The sequence below is a fragment of the Echinops telfairi genome, unplaced genomic scaffold, assembly GCF_000313985.2.
Source record: "Echinops telfairi isolate 266 unplaced genomic scaffold, ASM31398v2 ScPeMD7_15;HRSCAF=58, whole genome shotgun sequence".
NCBI lineage: Eukaryota > Metazoa > Chordata > Mammalia > Afrosoricida > Tenrecidae > Echinops > Echinops telfairi.
Window position 1 is genome coordinate 72727 of NW_022103912.1, and position 21617 is coordinate 94343.

The 21617-nt window shown below is 42.6% G+C and overlaps 1 protein-coding gene across 1 annotated transcript in view; it reads right to left on the reverse strand.

Annotated features, from left to right (window-relative positions):
* Window positions 1–11738, reverse strand: part of LOC101660488 (zinc finger protein 114-like) — a gene marked incomplete at its 3' end in the record, with an annotated part of 64899 nt that extends 53161 nt beyond the window's left edge. Inside the window, exons 1-3 of the mRNA XM_045287412.1 lie at window positions 11173–11738; window positions 8989–9169; window positions 5329–5455 (exon numbers count right to left, since the gene is read on the reverse strand). Coding sequence (XP_045143347.1) covers window positions 5329–5455; window positions 8989–9003 — 142 coding nt within the window. The remainder of the gene's footprint in view (window positions 1–5328; window positions 5456–8988; window positions 9170–11172) is intronic.
* Window positions 11739–21617: the final 9879 nt, after the last annotated feature.

A 21617-nucleotide genomic window follows, 5' to 3' on the forward strand; every position in this document is an offset into this window, starting at 1 on the left:
TGTCTGATGTGCTGTAAGGCAATGTTTCTGGCTGAAAGATTTACCACACTCACCACATACATAAGGTTTTTCTCCAGTATGAATTCGCTGATGGACAGTGAGCTCATTCTTTCTGATGAAGGCTTTCCCACAATCACCACATACATGGGGTTTCTCTCCAGTATGAGTTCGCTGATGAACAGTGAGAACATACTTCCTGACAAAGGCTTTCCCACATTCACCACATACATGGGGTCTCTCCCCAGTATGAGTACGCTGATGAACAGTGAGGTCCTTCTTCCAGATGAAGGCTTTTCCACATTCACCACATACATGGGTTTTCTCTCCAGTATGAGTTTGCTGATGATCAGTGAGAACATTCTTCCAGGTAAAGGCTTTTCCACATTCACCACATACATGGGGTTTCTTTCCTGTGTGACACATCTGATGTGCTTTAAGGCATCGCTTCTGGCTGAAAGCTTTACCACACTCACCACATATATAAGGGTTTTCTCCATTATGAGTTCGTAGATGAGTTTTGAGATGTGCTGTCTGAATTAAGCCTTTGCCACATTCACCAAATACAGAGGATTTCTCTCCAGTATGAGTTGGCTGATGAGCAATGAGATCACTGTTACTAGTGAAGCCTTTCCCACATACACTGCATGCACAGGGTGTTCCTGCCACATGCATTTTCTTATGTCCCTTGAGGTATGATTTACTATGAAAAGCTTGGCCACATTCCAAGCATTTATATAGTTTTTGTCCTTTATCAGCTGTTTGATAATGTTCAGTGAGTTTGAATACTTTGTCGAATTCTTGCCCACACTGACTGCATTCATAAGTTTTATCTAGTCTATGAATGAACTGATGCTCACAGAGGAAATACTCCTTGATGGAGGTTTCCCCACATATATCCCCACAAAAACCTATGCATGGTTTTTCAGTTTTGTCAGATTCCTCATGCTGAATGCATTGTGACTTCATACCACTGGATTTTTCACACTCTGGGAATTTAATTTCATTACAAAATTGCTCTTGTTCAATTTCAAGAAGAGTTTTAACATCTCCATTGAGCACAACTGACTTCTTTATTTTGCTGCTACTGTTCTGATTTAATGCGAGAATGATTAAATCTGATTCTACATTTTTTTCATGTAAGCCAAATATCTCATAATTTTCCTGTAAAGGAAAATTATTTTTGTGCTGATGAAGAATATTTTCCAAGGTATTAAATTTATAGCATTGTTTGGTTCTGTCCACATTTCTTTTATGTTGCGAGTGCTGCAGCACATGATCATCAACTTTCTGGATCTCTATAAAAGAACAGAACATTGAATCTTTTCATCATCTTGATTTACAATGGGCACCTTAAAGCATGCATTGATGCAAGGTAGATCTTTAGTGACAACCCTCTTATATGAATGTAAATACTATGCTTAATGTTTATTGCTCATAAGAAACCGGGTTGGATGTGAAAATGATCAATGAACAGAGACTTGGTAGTTGCTTAAATATGGTCAAGAAAATATACAAAGAACGCAATACAAGCATGACACTGAGACCCTTAGACCACAGGGGTGGTAAGGCCTGGTAATTTCAATTGCCAGAGGTCAGATAGTCATTCCATCAATCTTTACTGGAAGACAACTAAGTACTAAACAAAGCTGGGAATGTGAAAACTGCAGACTGTTCTAGTAGGAGAAAACAACTGGTGCACACAGGCCTTAGTGGAATTTCCAGAAAGACAGACTAGGAGAAGGAACTGGTGGTTTACTTCTAGAACACGAACCCCTCAGGTTTACTGGCACTGAAATAACACTTTAGAAGTACTAACTTCTCAAAGTATAGTCAACAATAATGATGTGGACGGAGTGATGCTTTGGGGACCTTCAGTGGGTGCCATGGCATCACTGAAAATGAGAACAAATAGCTGCAACAAATAGCTGTAAATAATTGGAGGATAGATGTATCAAGCATTAGCAAGAAAAATTGTAAGTTGTCAAAACAAAATGAAATGTTTAACGATTGATAGTATATGTATTATTGGGCTTTAATTAAGTACTAGCTATTTTTAATTAGATAATCAAGTGGTTTATAAGGCTGAGATTCACAGACTGGTGTCGTACCACAAAAACCACATTGCAAAATCTTTCCTGAAGTACAATGTTGTCAGTGGTAGGTTAACATTTATGTGCCTGCAAGACCAGTTTCTACAAGTGTTATTTAAATTTTTGCACCAAGTGTTAAAGCAAATAGTGTGGGATCAAGCCCCACGGTGGAAGGGGTCCTTCGGAGCAGCATGTGAAATTAAGGAAGATAAAGCAGACAGCAAAGACAGGGTACTGGGGCCTCATCTGCAATGCCGAAAAAGCAACTGAATTTATACAGTGTTTTAACTGTGTAGCAGTGAATTTATATAGCAGCGAGGCTTGCAAGCCTTCAGCAGGCATACACAAGAGAATGGGCAAAGTATGAATCTGGGATAGACTGATTCTTTTAGGAGAACCCTTCATGACAAATATCAAGCTGTGGGAATTGAGGACCAGGAAGAGAGTGGAAGCAGACAAATTCTCTATTGTCAGGATTAAAGAAGCCTGCAAGACCAGGATTCTAGGTGGAGGAAGCCTTCACATTGGTGGGTTAGAGAAGAATCCCAGTCATAATTTTCCTATTAAAATTCATCGCCATCATCCCCACAATATCATTCCACTATACCTTAATGATACCTTAATGATATCTCATAAAAGCACATGGCACCATCAGCTGCCAGCTTTATCTACAAGAAGAGATGCATTGTTATTGTTCTCCCTGATCAAGGAATAGTCACTCCCCTCTATCTGCCCTCAGCACTGGAGCTAAGTTACTCAACCAATTAGTTCAGGGACCTCCATAGCGAGATACTGACCACCTTGTTAGGTAGGTATATGTCTGTGAGTTTATATAGTAAACTGGTTTATATATGGTTGGGGGGAGGGAGAGGTCTGTTTGGGGATGAGGGGGGGTGGCTTGCATGGCCCCAGACTATATAAATTGGTGATGGAATACATTCTCTCTCTCTTTCCCACTCAGACCAGGCATCATGGAGGAAGCGAATGCCTAAATACTTTTGTCTGCCTTTTTATTTCTGCAGGTTAATTACACAACCATCCCTTAGCACCATCCAGAAGGCACTTAAGAGACAAAGGAACAGTTGACTCCTAGGGTGAAAGCAACAAAGGGAATCTGTTTACTCTTTTATCCAGGTTCTGTTTTCCACAATAAAGAAATTGAAGGGGTGGGGTGGGCTTGATAAAGGGGAGTTGATATCAAGGAGTTCAAGAAGGAAGAAATTGTTTTGAAACTGATTGTGGTATCAATTATAAAATACTGCTTGATGTGATTAAAATATGAAATGTTCTGATATCTGTAAGAGCTCCAATAGAATGATTAAAAAATATATATTGAAAATTTCACCTAACTTTTGCAGATTGAAATTGATCAACCATACAATCACGTAAACTGATGAATGTAAAATTGGAAACAGTATCAGTAGTTGGAAAATGTGGTTTTAGTGACACACCAGATTAACGATAAAATTTTGAGAGACTAATGATGAATTCATAGCAAATTGCTTATTAAACAACAGAAATGGAAACTAGACACATGGGCCTTTCTGAAAGGAATACATGAAAATCAAATCAACCACATGTGTGGAAGGAAATGATGCAGAAACTCATCAGTCAAGACAATGGCAGGGGTCAACTGAGGAATAGATCATCAATTGCTCAAATCCAAGTTGAAGTTGAAGAAAAGTTCAAGGAAGTTTACAACAGTCAAAGTACCTGACTCACTTGAGCTTAGAGACGATCTAAAAAATAAACTTGAGGAATAAAAGACTGAAGACTAGATGAGTTGTGGGATCAAACCAAGGTCATCATACATATGGAAACCAAAAGGCTACTCAAAGGACAGAAAACAAAAGAGGAAGTGGTACTGACTATACCATGCATCCTTTGAATAACAACCAAAACATCAGCATTTGAAAATACAGCCAAAATGTTCTTTAGAAACAGCTAAGGTCATCTTTCCCATTCTGGACATGCTGGGAAGTGGCAGACCTAAGTAAGGTATAGTAAGAAATATCTTGCCGACATGTTTAATGAAAGAACCAAGAATGCAGGATTTTTAAAATGTCCTTTCCACTTACAAAATTATCAGAGGAGTAGACAACTTTAAAGAAAATATCACAGGTGGAAAAACACTGAAGGTAGGAGTGCTAAAGGATATCCTAAGTTGATAACATTTTTTTTGCGGGGAAGATGGTCTTAAATACCTAAAAATAACAGAAGTCATGAACGTGTTTCACCAAAAGGCGTAAAATATATAGAAACGTGTCTGTTAAGCAATTGAGCAATTAAGCCGACAGAGAAGGCAATTTGACTATCTCTATTAGAAACCAGAAAGAAGGTGTACCACTATAATAAAGAAAACTTTAAAGGGTTAGGAGAACAAATGAAAAAATGGAAATGAAAACCTTTTGGGAAAATCCAAGTGCTGAAGCTAAGGAAGCACAGGGAGACCCGTTTATGGTGGGAGTTCAAGATCCAAGCTGGGGATGGACACTACAAAGGGAAATCCATTCTTATTCAATAGGGGAGGAATGTGCTGTATTTGGAGGCCAGTTAAGAATTAAAAGTTATAAAACAATATTAAAAGTTCTCTAATAATTAAAAGCCTCTCTAAGAGAGGCTTGCAAAATGGACTTTCATAGCAAGGGAGGAGGACATGAAAAAGGGAAAGGTTTGAGAATTTTCAAGAAAGAAAATTTTGGAACCAAACATACAACAGTGTAAATCAAGTACATGGAAATCTAATCTCTGGGAGCTACAAGAGTTTTTCGCTATACTTCTACGAAAAGTGAAGACTCACATTGAAGCACCTATGTTTATGTATTATCTGTCACCTCTCATGGAGGTGAGGCCTTATGCCAGTTGAATCGACTCCCCCAGACATGTCCCCTTAAGGTTTTTGCTCGCACACCTGAAAAAATTCTAGTATCATTTTTTTTCTAATACAGACCACAGGTGTTCTCCTTGTTCCAATTGAGACAAAGCTTCTGGGTTGACAACAAAATAACCAATTCATGAGAAATTACAAAATCTTAGGCACACCAAAATTAACCTTAGGTTTGTGAAGCCTACAGAGTGGGAAAATAATGTTCAAAGCAACAAAGCAAAGGGTGTTCACTCAAGTGTATTAGACTGCACCCACTAACCTAGGACCAGAGAATGCAATGAGAATCTACCTCTTTGAGAACACTACAGACACTGCAAAGAGTTTAATGCATAAGGTGGGAAATCTCCTCACCAATGGAAACCAGGTTGCGATAGTTCTCCAACATCACATCCTGATATAGGAACTTCTGAGCAGGGTTCAGGAGCTGCCATTCCTCCCAGGTGAACTTTACAGCCACGTCGTTGAAGGTCAGTGATTCCTGTAGTAAGAGGAGACTATTCAATGAAGTATTTTCCATTTGAAGATTTAAAAGAGTATTTATCTTACAATAAAGCAAAACAGTAATAAAAACCATTATGTGATAGTGCATTCCATAATGTGTGGTAAACTGAAGACTTGGTAGAAAGTATTTGAACTTATCGCTAAACTCGCAACCACGGACACAGAGAATTAGCCCTATTTTGAGAAAGATCTCATTGTTCTGAGATTAAAATGGTTTCAATACATGTTCTACAGGCCAAATGAAGTGACCCCTGCAAAAGCACTCCATTAAGGAGCAGTCTTAAAGGAGCTACCATAGTAGATGAATCATTTCTGTCTGGATAAGTCACTATGTCTGAAGGTTATCTGTAGATAAGAGCAACTGTGTTTTATAGTCAACCCTCCATAAATGTAGCAAAACCTGGGAAGGTTTGGGAGTGGGGGTGGGAGGTTTGAAGTTAGCTATCACTAAGTCAAGATGATGACTCACCTCCTTGCTTGTTTATTATGTTACCTGCTTATGATATTACCCATTGACTATATATATGTTAACTGTATGATGTACTTGCCTTATGAAAGATTTGTAAACCCCTTTGGAAAATACATTCATTCTCAGTCCTGACATGGGAAGAGGAGCCCCTGTGTATCTGTCTTTAATATTTTCCACAATCGCAGTTACTCCTGAGGACCCTTTTGAGTGTTGGGGACACCCATGCCCATGTACCTACTCATAAAATTAGAATTTTCAGAAGAAGTGAAATTATCTAAATGATCTAGAAATAGCTCAGATTTATACGCACACAGAGTAGATAAACACGTAACTGTTTATATTAACAAGTTAACAGTATATGTGAAATGGAATTAGTAGCACCATTATGAGATGTTCTATACCTTCAGTGGTGACAGGTATCTGGCTCAATTCAGAGCTGATCCCTATGACGGAAGTTCAAAGATACCTCAGCTGTCCAAAATTTGTTGTCAATTCTTACGTAAGTCATTCCGCCCACAGCATTCTTTGTCTCTCTTCTGGGTTTGTTAACCCGTTGCTATGGCCACACAAAACTCATAGATCAAAGTGGTTTATTAATGAACAAAGTACAACTCAGGATCAGAAACAAGATGCTATAACTCAGGACCAAGAACAGGAAGTTCATAGGTAATATCTCCCTTCCTGAGTGCAGAACAACTTTCTATGCTTTAGAACAAGGTCTTCTTGCCTACCTTCGGACAAATTCTTCTCAGCCACCTTTGGAGAGTATTGCCTTAACAATCACAAGGTCCTCTTGGACCTCCCATCTTTCATCACATGCTCTCCCATGAGCCTCTCCTACTTCTGTTGCCATTGGCTCGACCTCTGGAGCCCTTCTAACCTTGCCTAGGCAGGGAAGGTGCTAGGTTGGCCCAAGAAGCCATCATATCGAGAGAGAAAGAGAGAGAGAGAGAGAGAGAGAGAGAGAGAGAGAGAGAGAAGCAGGGAGAGAGAACTATCTGCAGGCATGGTTGAGAAGAGACAATGAGATACTGGCCTGTCATCTGACCTGCTGGTTTGGTTTTGATAGCCCTTGCAGGCACATAGTTCAGGCTGAACTCATGGATTGGGAATTTTCCAGCTTCCAGAAATGCAGGAGCCATTTCCTTGACTTCCCTGTAACTGGGAGCCACCTGTGTGACCTGATTAGAGAGTTTCCACCACTCTGTAAGCCAACAGCCTGCTGTGTGAATCTTCCCATTTGGGTTCCTCAGCCCCTGCAACCTACTATCTGAGCAGATTCAACAACTTCGCCTTGTGAGGCAGCGCACTGTTGTCTGACCTGAGGATCTGGTTCATCAGCCTTGGCAAACACATCAATGAGGAGAACCCTCCAGACCAGCGGTTCTCAATCTATGGGTCTCAACTCCTTTGGGAGTCAAATGACACTTTGACAGGGATTGTCTAAGACCATCGAAAAACACATATTTCCAATGGTCTTATGAACCAAGACACCGCTCTTCTATCTGTATCCAGGCAGGTCCACCCACATGCAGATACCCCCACATATGAGTACCGGGTGTGAAAACTATTTCCCATGCTACACCATGCTTCAAAACAAAATTTCATTTATTTGTCATGAGAAATAAATATTTCACAATATATAATTACATATTGTTTTGTGATTAATCACTATGCTTTAATGATGGTCAATTTGTAACAATGAAAACACATCCTGCTTACATTATGATTCCTAACAGTAGCAAAATTACAGTTATGAAGAACGAAAATAATTTTATGATTGGGGTCACAACGTGAGGCACTGTCTTAAAAGGCTGCGGCATTAGGAAGGTTGAGAACCACTGCTCCAGAGTGATACCTAACCTGTGGATTTGGGACTCACCGGCTTCCACATCTTGAAGAGTTATTTATTTGATGGCTATTCAGTTTTGTGAGATACTGCAGGGCAAATCATGGAACATCCTGAACCTCTACCTCATAGGGACAGGTCTACTGCTGCTCCTGCAAAATGAACTGTAATGTTCTTGGATCAAGAGCTCTACCAATGAAGATAATGACCAGGGCAGATGGGACACAGTGACAGGTCCACAAAGAGCTTTTCAGCCAAGATCGTGGAACAGGCCGGCAAGATCAAGAGGACGATATCACCAAGGAGCTGAGAGGAGACTAGAAAGATGGAACTAGGAAATGAGCCTATATTCAGAAGGCACAATGTCTGAGAGGGACAGAGAGAACAGGCCTGCTCTGAAGAAGAGCAAATCTGCCTACATGTTTCCTTAGTATGAATCCCAATGTGGATCCTATTGATTCTGATAGCAAGTTACATTCTGTTACTTAATAAAACTTGTACCTGCGATTCTGGACTGTCATTTCTATGTGGCCACTGCAACAAATTAATGAACCGAGAAGGAGAGAACTGTGGTAAAGATAACTGCTGTCAGAACTGGAAAACCAGTGGAGGGTACATATATAAGTTCTGCCTCCTATGAATCAGGGCTGATGATGATGGTTGATTCTCTCTCCTACATCTGTAGCTAGAGGAGGTGAGAAGCTTTCAACCATTTTTAAATTATCATTGCTACAAGGCCCATTTCAGATGCATTAATGAGAATGCTGCAGTTTGGGAGATTATTTAACACCACCTTCAGAAAGAAACATGACAGAAACTTACTCAGACAAAAATCCCATGGAATAATGGACTCTCCTAAAGAAGTGATCTTATTCCTCCTTAAAAACTGAGCATCGTGTTAAATTTGAATGATTCTCATGGGCTGGCCATAGAATAATGAATTATCAGTTGAGAGCTAGTATCATCCAAAGAATCCTTAGTGATGTATTATGTTCAATGTCAGTAGTTTAGTGTTACTCCTATGATCACTGTATTCCTAATCTTCTCCATCCCAATGATGAAGTCAGAGTCAGAGTTCATCTCTAACTTCTACGATTTCAAATTTCCACTTTCCAATGAACTGCATCAGTATTATACAGGCTCTACACTTCCAGTAGGAAATACAGAAAAGGACAAAACACATCAGAATCACCTGATCCTTGGTCATTGTCTTTGGTCCTTATAAAACTGCCGGCAACTGGGATGCTCTGTTTGTCTTGTCTGGATCAGCTCTAATGATGCTCAAATTTCAGTCTCTCATGGGGACATCCCAGAAATAATACCCAAACCAGGTACTTCTTCCTCCTTCCTCTAAGCTGCTGGTTCGTCAAAATCTGCAGGGTGATGGGAGGATACAATGTGAGTAATTTAGGTCCAGATGCTGTAAGTGTTCCTGTCCATCTTCTTAACACAGTCCCCAATACTACTAATGGTCTCCTTATTGAGTGACAGAAAAGATGTTAATACCATGAGGAATAAAATCTAAAGCTCATAATTTTCAGACCTATGAGTAAAAGATGACTTTATAATAAATAGAGATTGGGCAATCAAATACACATGTCAGATAGAAGAAACAATAAACCTGGATCGCTACCTCGCAGCATACAGAACTATCAATTCCTTACTGTGTGACTCTCAAGGAGAATGATAGATCAATGAAACTTTATGATGATTGTTAATTAAAGCATCTGGAAAATCTGACATGGGCTATCTAAAGAACTATTATAAACTGAAGATTATTTTGCTAGAGAAACTGTAAATTGTACAATCACTTTAGAAACACTTTAAAACTCACCATCAAGTAGAGTTAGATGTATAAGCACCCGATAGGACAGAGGAGAACTGCTGTACAGAGCTTCCAAGACTATAAAGCCATGACAGGCAGCTAATGGATTTGTATCTCTAAAACCCTGAGGTTAGCAGTCCAACACTTAACACATGCCAAAACCAGGGCTCCATATTAAACACTTATATACCATCTATTAGTTTGAAATTTATATATATACATGCCCCCATAGTGAGTGCACTTTTGAACTCCAAGACAAATAACATTTTTAATGTAGCATTATTTGTAGTAACCCAATGCAGTTAGATAGGTTGCCTATACAAGTTTTTCTAGCGATGGCCCATTAACTCCTTCCAAATATTTAGCTGGGTGTGTCATCCGACAATGTGAACGAGGCAAAGGAGCCCTGGTGGCACAGTGGTTACTGCTGGGCCTCTAACCACAAGGTCAGCAGTTGGAAACCACCAATTTCTCCTAGAAAGAAAGATGGGGCTTTCTTCTCTCACGAGTGACATGGCTTTCTAGTCCACTGGAGAGTGACCGTCTTGGAAACCCACATTGGGCAGTTGTACCCTGTCATATAGGCTTGCTATGAGTCAGGTTAACTTGATGGCAGTGAGTTTGGTTTTTTTTGGTTTAAGAGAATTGTGAAGCTTGCCAAAGAATAAATTGGTACCCTTGAAACCTGGGGCGTTGCAAATAAGCTGCCTGAAAACCTAACCTGGGGATGAGTCACATTAGACATCCTGTTAGGTTTAATTGAGCCATTTCAGAGGCAGAAATTGAGACCTCACTACCATTTAAAAAAAAAAAAAAAAGAGCCAGGAGTAGGGGCCTGTGGATCCTGGATTCTTGCATTGAAACTCTTCAATCCAGAAGACAGAGAGCTGTGACACAAGAGAGGAAGTGATGGGGAGAAGCAGCAAGAGACATGGTGGCAGCAGAACCAAGAGACGGAGACAGAGCAGTGCAATTCCCAGGCCGCAGAACAAGAGACCTGAGTACCTCTGGGCAGGAGGTTAATACGTGAAGTGGTGTACACCTGAGTGTTTATCTGGGGAACCAGATTTGCTTGGTCTGAGGCTAAGGGACAGAGTGGGCATTTATCTGCAGACCTAAAAGACCTTTATAACACTTGCCCATTCAGGATAGAAGCCAAGCGGCTGCAGGGCCTGACTTCAGCTGCAGGTATAGCTGTCAAGATGCTCTCCCAAAGTACAATTGTATCTTGAGCCATTTAGGATCCAAATTGTGTGTTAGGGTACAAAAGTGACCCATATATCAAATATAATTTACGGAGAACATTTATTAAACTTTAAGAGACAACAAAAGACACACACACATTGTATGGATAAGGGAAAACATTAGCACATGGTCAAAATAGCAACTAAGGATTCACAGCCTGGACCCTGGATAATAGGGCATAGAACAAAAGGCATGTCACAGATCATGAATGGTGGCAGATCAATACATCACAGGTACAGGTGTGACTTCAGCAGCAGGAAAGGGGCCATGATTAGGACATGCACCTTATTAAATAGAAGGACTTACAAGACTGGTCCGGGGCCTTCATACAAAGCCAGTCAAGGCAAGGCTCATGACAATGGCCCCTGTTCTGTCCTCAGTAAGGTGACCTCCATCAAGCATACACCTCGGCAGGCCGTGGAGAGGGCAGGCTGCAAAGGAGCAAAGGCAATCTACTTTCTAATGCATTCTCCCGAGGGGGAGATGATCTATATCCTTGGTTAATGATCAGAGAGAATTTAAAGGCGGCTTAATCAAAGTGGGGACGCAGCAAATGGACACTGATTGTCACTGTCATCAGCAACCCAAACCTAAAACCCAACTCACTGCCATCGAGTGGATTCCGATTATAGCGACCCCTTAGGAGAAGATGAACTGCCCCTTGTGGGCTTCCCGAGAGTGTAACTTCTTACAAGAGTAGAAACCGTCTTTCTGTCCAGGTGTGATAGTAATTCTGAACTGCTGGTCTTGCAGTTAGCAGCCCATTCTGTAACCACTGGGTCACCACTTTTTGCAAATTGGAGCGCTCAGAACTTAAGAATCTCTAATACAACTATAAACGGTTGTCCACCCAGGGAATTCTACTGTTCAGGAAGATGCGCAGACCTCGGACCTGACGGTCAGGACAGCCTGGGCGTCGTACACGCGCGCTCTCCCCCGTCAGACGCCAGGAAGCGGGAACCCCCGGGTGCTGACGCCCGCAGGTCCGCGCGTCGCTCGCCCTGTTTCAGAGACAGAAAAGCACTGTTTTCCTCCTCACGCCCTGTGGTTCCGATAACTTACACATACTTCCCGAAGGTTCCACCGCCCCGCCGGTGCGCAAGAGCCTCCTCAAACTCCTGCTGCAGCTCCGGGCGTCACGGGATGTTGCGCTCCACTACGGCGGCCGCCAAAGGCCGAAATACACGTCAGACGCTGGCGACACACACTTCCGGCCCCGCCCTTCATAGACTTGGTGGAGGGCGCCATGCTTAGATACTTTCCGTACAAAAGGAAAGGGCGTGTGTGTGTGTGTGTGTGTGTGTGTGTGTGCGTGCGCGCGCGTACGCGCCCATGATTTGCATAGCCCTACCCATTCATTTGGTGGGAAAAATAAAACAGTGGACAGAAAGTCCATATAAAAGCAATCCATCACTCCACACTGGTTCAGAAGCATATTCATTCACTTTCTAAATATATACATACATATTTGACTTATATACTATATATATACTTTTTCTGCTGAGAAATATCAACAGTTTTTGGAATTCTATTGTCTAGGATCATTTAAATGATGATTTCACTAACTTTCACATAGTTTTTTACACATATATATACACACATACACAACTCTCACTATACTTTTCATTTCTCATTATACAGTCATAGCAATAAAACAGGAAATCTTGGTCATTATCTCTGATGTTCACTTCGGTAGGGTGGTAACACGTCTAGCTAACACATGAAATGTGATTAATATAAATAAAAAACTGGATTGTAAATTTTAAGGTTTGTATTTTAAATTGTCACAAATTAGTGCCATCAAGTTGTTGATAATCTATTTAGGAATAAAAACTCATAAAAATTTAAGGAATTTTAATAACTTGTGGGGAGATATGTATTTATGGTGTACCTTCATTATTTGAGTAATTCACAATGGAATAGAATCGCAATCAGCATAAAGGTGATTACTATAAGGTGGAGGTCAGTTATACCACTACTGTTCTCCAAGTCCTTCACCGTGTCTAAACCCAACTGTTCCCTGTGCTTCACTCCCTGCTCAACTGGGTTTGACAACTCCATCCACTAGCTGTACAGACTCACACCCACTCACAGGTATATGGTTAATTGGAGGCTGGAAACAGGTTATACATTGGGATGAAAATTACTTTGGAATCAGGTGTTCAAGTGGGAAGAGAATACTTTGAAAATGATGATGGCAGCATATGTGCTTGACCAAACATTGGAGGAACGTATGGATTGTGATAAGAGATGTAAGAGGCCCCAATAAAAGTATTTAAAAAAAAATTAATTTGGAAGTAACAAGATAAAAATTGTATGCAGTTGGCCAACCAGTGGAGCTTTTGATGCAGATAAACCTTGGAACATAATATTCCCTGTTGATACAATTCTTGTTCAGCGCCTTGGACCGTTCTCTACCAGGGGGTCTCTCTGCTGCTCACTGGTCTAACTCCAGGTCAGTACAGCAGTTCTGCCATTCGGTCTCTCCACCATCAACCTCTCTACCACTATGTGACCTAACTCACAGCCAGTGGACAGCAGAGTTCTCAGACCTTATGTGCTATCTACATTGGGTAGCTCAGGTGCCAGAATCCCTGCCATCAGATTCTCCGCTACTAACTGGCCTGGAAAATCTTCTAGTCAGATCTCTCCACTGTACTGCCTCTTGACTAATGACCTTTTTGCAATCACGGGATTGGATTCTAAACAATTACGTTTACAGACACAGTATCACATGTGTGACCATTACAGACACAGTATCACATGTGTGACCATTCTGCTTACATGTGGCTCTGCTTTATGGTCAACCTACTTCCCAGCCAGCATGTCTTCTGGGACAACCACAACCATCACCCATTTGTTGTTGTTACCTGCCATCAGTTGGTTACCACCCATAGCAAACTGTGCACAATAGAACAAAACATGGTATGGTCCGTGCTTTCTTTACAATTGTCCCTATGCTTCAGCCCATTGTTGCAGACACTGTCAGTCCAGCTCCTTGAAGCCCTTCTTTTTTTCCATATCCCTTCACTTCACTCCAAGTTAGATAGCTTGTCCTTTTAGCAGTCCCTGGTACTTTCAACTGTCTTCTTCAGGACCACAATTCAAATGGAACTTTTTTTTTTTTGGGGGGGGGGGGGTGTCTTCCTTATTCAATGCCGAACTTTTCAAACTTATATGCAAATCATTCTTCAGGCACGAGGTTAAAATTCCACCTTTGGGCACTGAAGGTTGTCAGTTCTCTTCAGCAGAACTCTAGGTCTCTTGGGAAAGCAGAGCTGTGGCCTAAAGATGCTATTGCTGCATTCTCCTGTGCCTGGTGACAGTTCCCCAAGGTAGGAGATTCAGATATCTTACCTGGGTCTATAGGGATGGTTATAACTGCAAGTGATTGACAGAGACAAATTATCTTTATTTACACGAGTGCAGCTTCAGGAGTCAGGACCAGGACTGGTGAAGCCCTCCCAGAAGCAGTCCCTCACTTGTACTGTCTCAGTTTTCTCCATCACCAGTGTTTCCTGCTGGAACTGGATCTACCAGACCTCAGAAGAGGGACCACAGTGGTTGGGAGCGATATGCTATGAGGGTAGTAAACAAATTATAACCCATCCTTCCAACGCGACTCTCCATCAGCAGAGACACATCAAGGAATCAGTTCTTCCTGCAGCTGAGCTCTGACTGCTGAGGACACGGCCGTGTATTACTGTGCAAGGAGCACACTGAGGGGAAGTCAGTGTGAGCCCAGACACAAACCTCCCCTGCAGGGGAGACATGCGCAGTTGGGAGTACGAAGGACCCACTGAGCACAGACGCAAAGCCATACACAGACAACAGATGGATGACAGGGATGCTTTCCTGTTAGAATTAGGGCTTCCTCTCTTAGCTCTCAGCTTCCCCAGGGCAGTTTTTCTGTAAATTTCTCCTCACTGCAGGCTTGAAAGGAGAAACTAACATTCTCTGATTGCAGTCCAAATATTAAAAGTAACTCTGATCATTCATTGCCATCTTATATGATCCATTTTCCTTTCGGGCATGCAGATTGTCATGGCTAATATCATTCTATCTGTTAATCAAAATTTGTTGAAGGGTCAGGTCTCTGGAGGGGTCTGTCTGCATTGCTCCCTGTGCACTGTGGGTAGTGACTGACTGATTTTCTATATGTTGGGGGTAAGTAATGTGGTGACATCTGGGGCTAAACTTGCGACATGTCATTAGTGATGCTTGTTATTCATTGTCTCCGTTTAGGCAGAAACAGGTGTTGCAGACAGAGGGATCGCTACCATTGGGAAGAGGGGAGCTGGAACGACCTGTCTGGTTGGAGGTGTCATTCTTGAGATTCCTCTTTGCAGTCGTAATGAAGCAAACATTCAATGGAAGGAAACTCTGATTTAAAAAATAGCAAATGTGTCACAAGAGGAAGAAATTGCAGAGTAACATTTCAGAATGCTCTTTAGAATTGAGAAGAGCGGCACTTCTCGCAAATTTTGCACCTGTCATCAGGGAATCCAGGTCCTAGAGAAGGATGTCCTGTTTGATAGAGTGTCAGCAAAACAGAGGAAAATGCTTAATTAGATGCACAGAGAGTGGCTACAAAATTGTTCTCACACTTAGGAGCAGTGAGGATGGTCCAAGACGTGGCATTTATGTATTTTTTCTGTTGTACAGAGAACTATTATGATTAAAACCAACACAAAAGCACCCAACAACATCTCTGATGAAGTGAGGTGCAGACAATTTAGGTTAATGCTGTTTAGTCAAGTAATTACCTAAAATAATAATATATTATAGATTTTTTATATTCACAAAGTGTTAAATTATTTAATGTTTAACATTCAATACATTACCATTCCTTATTCAGTTTAGCTGTATGGCTATCAAAGAACTAGGAAAACAACGTGCAATAAATACGTAATAAATACTCTATACAAATGAAGATAATTGGGGATTCCAAAGTCATCCACAGCTTCCTGCAAAGCAGACATTCACCATTTAGTCAAACGCAGTCCCTCCTCCTCTTATGTTCCAACGAGGCCGAGGAGGCTGTGGTGGACTCCAAAGCAGCCTGCGATCGGTCTTTGAAATCCTGTGCTGACATGATGGAGTGGCCGAGTGCTCCTCCAACCACTACAGATGCTGCGATTGAAGGCTAGGCTAATACCTACCATTATAGGAAGGAATATCCTCTCTCTTTGATCATCAGACAGAGAGTAACCATGCTAACTCAGACTGACCATACTGGGTGAGCTGAGGAGCTACGGTAACTGGAAAACAAGGTCCTGCTGTGGAGGAATTTACATATTTAGTTAAAGTTCCATTACACCAACTGTCTGGGGTTGGAGAAAATTTTAGTATTAACAGTTAAATTGTCTGCACACTTTGTGCAGAGAAAGCCCATCTACATTCTGATCTGTGAAGTGACAGACTCATTGTGGCTGAGTCTGATTCACTTCCTCTGCAGGTGACCATGTCTGCTCTGTTGTTTCCCTGTGTTACTGGGGAATCATCCGTTTGATACCCTTCACATTTCTGACATGTAAGGGGCCCAGTGGACAATGGGTGAGAGGGACGGCTGTTGATTCCCATGACAGACCTGGGAAGGGTGTAAAGGACCAGAGAAGGCAAAACTGAGAAGGTAGCCCCTGTGGCGACCAGAAAGGACAAAACCTTACCGCCTACCTTGATTGTAATCCAAGGCTCAGAGAGGGTGATTGGGGTTGTCAAGTCCAGGCTCTATCAGTCCTCAGCAGCCAGGCACTTTTCCAGAGGCACTGTTGACTACATCATGGACAAGGTCATGGGCAGTGACTGGCCCAGTGACCTTGCTGTTCACACCTGAAGCAGATTCTTGGGGGTGGTCTGAAACTATTGTTTCCTGGGCCTGCGATAGATGCCAATGTCTTCCAGGTTGCCGAGGGCCTTAGGGCTGCAAGCAAGGCTTGGGCCTGTAAGTTTGCCTTCGGGTGATTTCGGGACTCCCTGTCTGCCTCTGCTTGCTCCTCTCTGGTATTAAAAGACGTTAAAGGCTGTATTTACTAGGTCACAGAGAGGAGTTTGAGGGCTATCTTTGGCCTATTTAACTTTTCTAATGGCTGAAGCTGATTGAGTAATGAAATGCGTGGCAAGGACAGTGGCCCCTGCTGGTGAGGTTGGGTCTAGGCGGGTGCATTGGGTAAGGGCTTCAGTCAGGTGATTTAAAACTGCTGCCAGACAGTCTGAGATGCTCACCTTTCTGGCACGATCACTGAAGACAATGGGTGCACAAGCAAATGTGGTGAAGAAAGCTGATGGTGCCCTGCCCGGCTACAAAAAGATATAGCACCTGACACCTTAAAGACCTGAAAATAAACAAGCAGCCATCTAGCTGAGAGACAATTAAAACCCACATGGAAGAAGCACACCAGCCTGTCCCGACTCGATCGCTGAGGACAAAGTGGGTGCATAAGCAAAAGTGGTGAAGAAAGCTGATGGTGCCCGGCTATCAAATTATAGTGTCTGGGGTCTTAAAGGCTTGAAGACAATCAGGCGGCCATCTAGCTAAGAAACAACAAAGCCCACATGGAAGAAGCACGCCAGCCTACCCCAACACGAATGCTGAAGACAAAGCGGGTACATAGGCAAATGCGGTAAAGAGAACTCATGGTGCCCAGCTGTCAAAATATATAGAATCTGGAGTCCCATAGGCTGGAAGATAAAAAAGGAGCCATGTAACTGCGGAACAACAAAGCCCACATGGAAGAAGCACACCAGCCTGTGAGATGACAGGGCGTCGAAGGGACCAGGGATCAAAAACTAAAAAAAAAAACCACAGCATTGTGAATGAGGGAGAGTGCAGAGCAGGGACCCATCTGGGGGAAATTGTACAACCTCTTGCAGAAGGGCTGTGGGGAGGAGACGAGCCAGTCAGAGTGCAGTGTAGCAACAATGAATTATACAATTTTCCTCTAGTTCTTGAATGCTTCCTCCCCACCCCCACTATCACGATCCCAATTCTACCTTACATATCCAGCTGGACTGCAGGATGCATACTGGCAGATAGGAACTGGAAATACAGGGAATCCAGGGCAGATTAAACCCTCAGAGCCAGCGGTAAGAGTGGTGATATCGGGAGAGTGGAGAAAAGGTGAAGGAGCAAGGGGCAACATATGACAAGTTCTACATATAACCTCCCCCCGGGGGTACGGACAGCAGAGAAGTGGGTGAGGGAGATGTCGGATGGTGGAAAATATGATAAAATAATTTATAAATTATCAAGGGTCCAAGGGGGAGGGGGGAGCGAGGGGGAAAATTGAGGAGCTAATACCAAGGGCTCAATTAGAAAGCAGGTGTTTTGAGAATGATGATGGTAACATATGTACAAATGTGCTGGACACAAATGATATATGCATGGATTGTGAAGAGTTGTATGAGCCCCTAATAAAAAGAAAAAAAATGCTGCCAGATTTTTATCCGGCCTTTAAGTAATTTCCCTGAGCTTATCAAAATTAACTGCTTTGTGAGAAATTGCCTGGAGGCCAGCGAAGACACACTGGAGCATTTTATCTCAGCAGGCCTGGCCACCCTGGGTATTGGTTTGGTTAACTCCAGCTGTTACCCACAGGCACGTTGGGGTCAGTGAGATAAACCTAGTCTGCATGCTGCTGCGCCGTGGTAAAAACACACTCTTTCATCTGAGATGAGAGTGGATGGAAGGACTACAAAAATATCATGCCATGATAAATCACAGGCTTGAGACAAATAGCTAAACTTTTTTTTTTTTTTTTTAATAGCTAAACTTTTTGATGTAGGTGGTGGGATCACTGGAAAATGAAGCTAAGTACTTTTCAGTTTGGGACAAGTCAGTGAGAGAGAAGGAAACATGGACACAGAGGAGACATCAGTGGCTGCAACCTCCCATAGTGGGCAGAGGAGGGGTTGGTGCAAATGGGTATGATGATTGACAGGGGAAGACAAAGGAGAGAGTTGAGGGGCTGGAGTCGGGGGAACAGCAGAGGAGGGGTTGGGAGTTGAAGGGGCAGTGGAGGGAGGTGATGGTGAAGGGAGAATGGAGAAGGCCTTACTGGGAGCGCAGACAAGGAGTTAGGGGGTTCAGAGAAAGATGAGGGGGAGTACTGTTGGAGACCTGATTGGGGAGCAGTGGGTCTGTTTGAGCTGGCAAGTGTTTCAGGTTAAGAGAGTTTGGGGCTAAAAGAACTTGAGTGGGGTGACAGGTAGTAGAGAGGGATGGGAGCAGAGAAGAAAGCTTGGATGTAGGGGACCTCAGGCCATTTGCCAGTTTGCTGGCAAGTTACTGAGATCAGTAAAAATGTTGAAATTGAAAGTACAGTCTCATTATCTAGTTTTTTTCTCTCTTCATTATCTTGTTTATATTGGAGCCAAACCAAATTGCAGTTAAAAGCATGGCGTTTGGCCCAGAGATCTGGCATTAAGCCAAGGGTTGAGAGACTAGCCAGGAGGCAACCTACAGGTGTGGAGGATTCTGACTTGGAATATTTGCTTCCCAGGCTGCAGGGTTCTTGAAAGACGAGCTAGACAATCAGCTTCTTGAGTGTCCAACTGGGCCTCCGAAGTGTGAGGAGGGGGGAGCCTGGCTTCCCAGCTCCCCCGGAAAAGGAGCAGCGAGACTCAGGCGTCCCCAAGTGGTGTCCTTTGACGTGGGCCCACGACTCAGAAATGAAATGAATGAAAAGAGGCGCTCAAGAACCCAGCAGCAAGGGGCAGCGGCCGAAACCGAAATAACATTTAGTCAGGCACTCACTCGTAGATGCTACAGATGGCAGCTGAGAAGTCCTGGTCCGAGAAAAGGGAGGGATGGAGGAGAAAGGGGCGCCGCATTCACCCACGAGTGGGCGGGGGCCCATCAAGACACCTCTTACTCCTCCTGGGTTTCATGCACCAAATATGAGGATTTGGCGACAGAAAATAAAGCAAGCAAGCAAAGGTAAAAAACCGTTTCAGAAGTTTGTTTCAGAGCTCCGAGGGGAGAGCAGAGAAAGCATCTTGAGCTCCCGGGTGAGGTTCACGGGGTCCCCCCAATTTCACACTGTCCACGTGAGAAGTGGACAGTTTTATGGCCCAGGTCTGGAGGGGGGGGGGGGGGGGGGGGGGGGGGGGGGGAAGAGTAGCTAGGGAATTTCCCTGAAACTTTGTTGTCTGCTGGTCCGGAACTAAGCAACAGCTTTCAAAGTTATCTGTAACTGGTTAGTCTTCTGTACCTGGGCCTGAAGGCCTTGAAGGGGAGGAGCAGGGGGAACGGGCGGGGGCGGGGGTCTGGCCTCTCTTAAGAGTCCTTGGATTGTTTTCACCAGCTCTATCTCTTAGCCCACCTGCCCTGCTAACTCCCCCATCTGCCTGACAATGGGAAAGTGTCTGCTGCGGTTAATTTTAGAATGTACTGTTTCCAGCTTCTGGACACAATTAGCTTTGATTATTCTTCAATATATTGATTGTTCTGATTCAATATTGTTCTCTTTGATGTTGTAATCTGAATGGTGGAGTTAATCTTGTCATAACCAGGATGTGACAATATAATTTTGTTATGGTAACCAGGATATTATAATCAATTTTGGTATTGTTCCTTTTATGAAAAGAAATGTACTTTGTAAGGAATGCTTACTTTTTTTGAAGTTACAATTAACCCATTAATTTTGCTTTCTGTTTCTGTTCATGATTGCTTGAACCCTAGACAGGTGATGAGATTTTCGGCCTTAAAGATAGAATGAAATGTGGACTCAGGACTGCAATCAGATTATCACTTTTACATTCTAGCAGTCCGGTTATAGCCCAATAAAGACGCCTAAATGATCAAGGCATTATAGTGGTTGTCATTTATTTGAATCCCCAACAGTAACGAGGAAACCTGGCACCCTGATCAATTCCCCATATTGATGTATGGCTCAATCAGTGGTTCTCAACCTGTGGGTCGCACCCCTTTGGGGATGGAATGACCCATTCACAAGGATAGCCTAAGACCATCAGAAAACACTTCCAATGGTCTTAGGAACTGAGACACCCCTCCTCTATCCATCTCCACATGGGTATGCCCACATGAGTACCTATGGCATCATGACATCATCGCACCAACCCCATCACATACACTCCATACAAATACACGTGACGGGGCTGGTGCCATAACGTACTTACGCGGACCAATCACATGTGTAGACAGCAACTACTATGGTAAAAGCAGCTATTTTGTTGAAAGCAGCAGAAAAAACGATACCTCATGAATTGTAATTACTGGGTAAATGTAAAATCATATATATACACACATATATATACATACATACATATCTGTACCATGGGAATTTAATCTGGATGCTGATCGGTCTATTTATATTCAGCTGTGGTTGGTGTGAATACTGCCCCCTACTGATAGTAACAGGTATGTTAAAAACAGAGAGTGGTAAATCACAGAAAATTTTAATGAGCTGTATTGTATTGACTGAACTATGCCATGTATCATCTTTTGTATTATTAAAGCTATTGTTATATATTATTTTCATTACCAAACCATCTCATGACAATCGATCATGTACAGTAGAACATAAAGAAAATACAGTGAGGATTTTTCACAGTATGGTTTGACCTCAATCATTACAGCAGGAATTGAGAAACCTCAATGTCATTGGTTGTGAAGGTCTATCAGCCAAATCCCTTTTTTTGTTTATTTATTTAATCATTTTATTAGGGGCTCATACAACACTTATCACAATCCATACATACACCAATTGTGTAAAGCACATTTGTACATT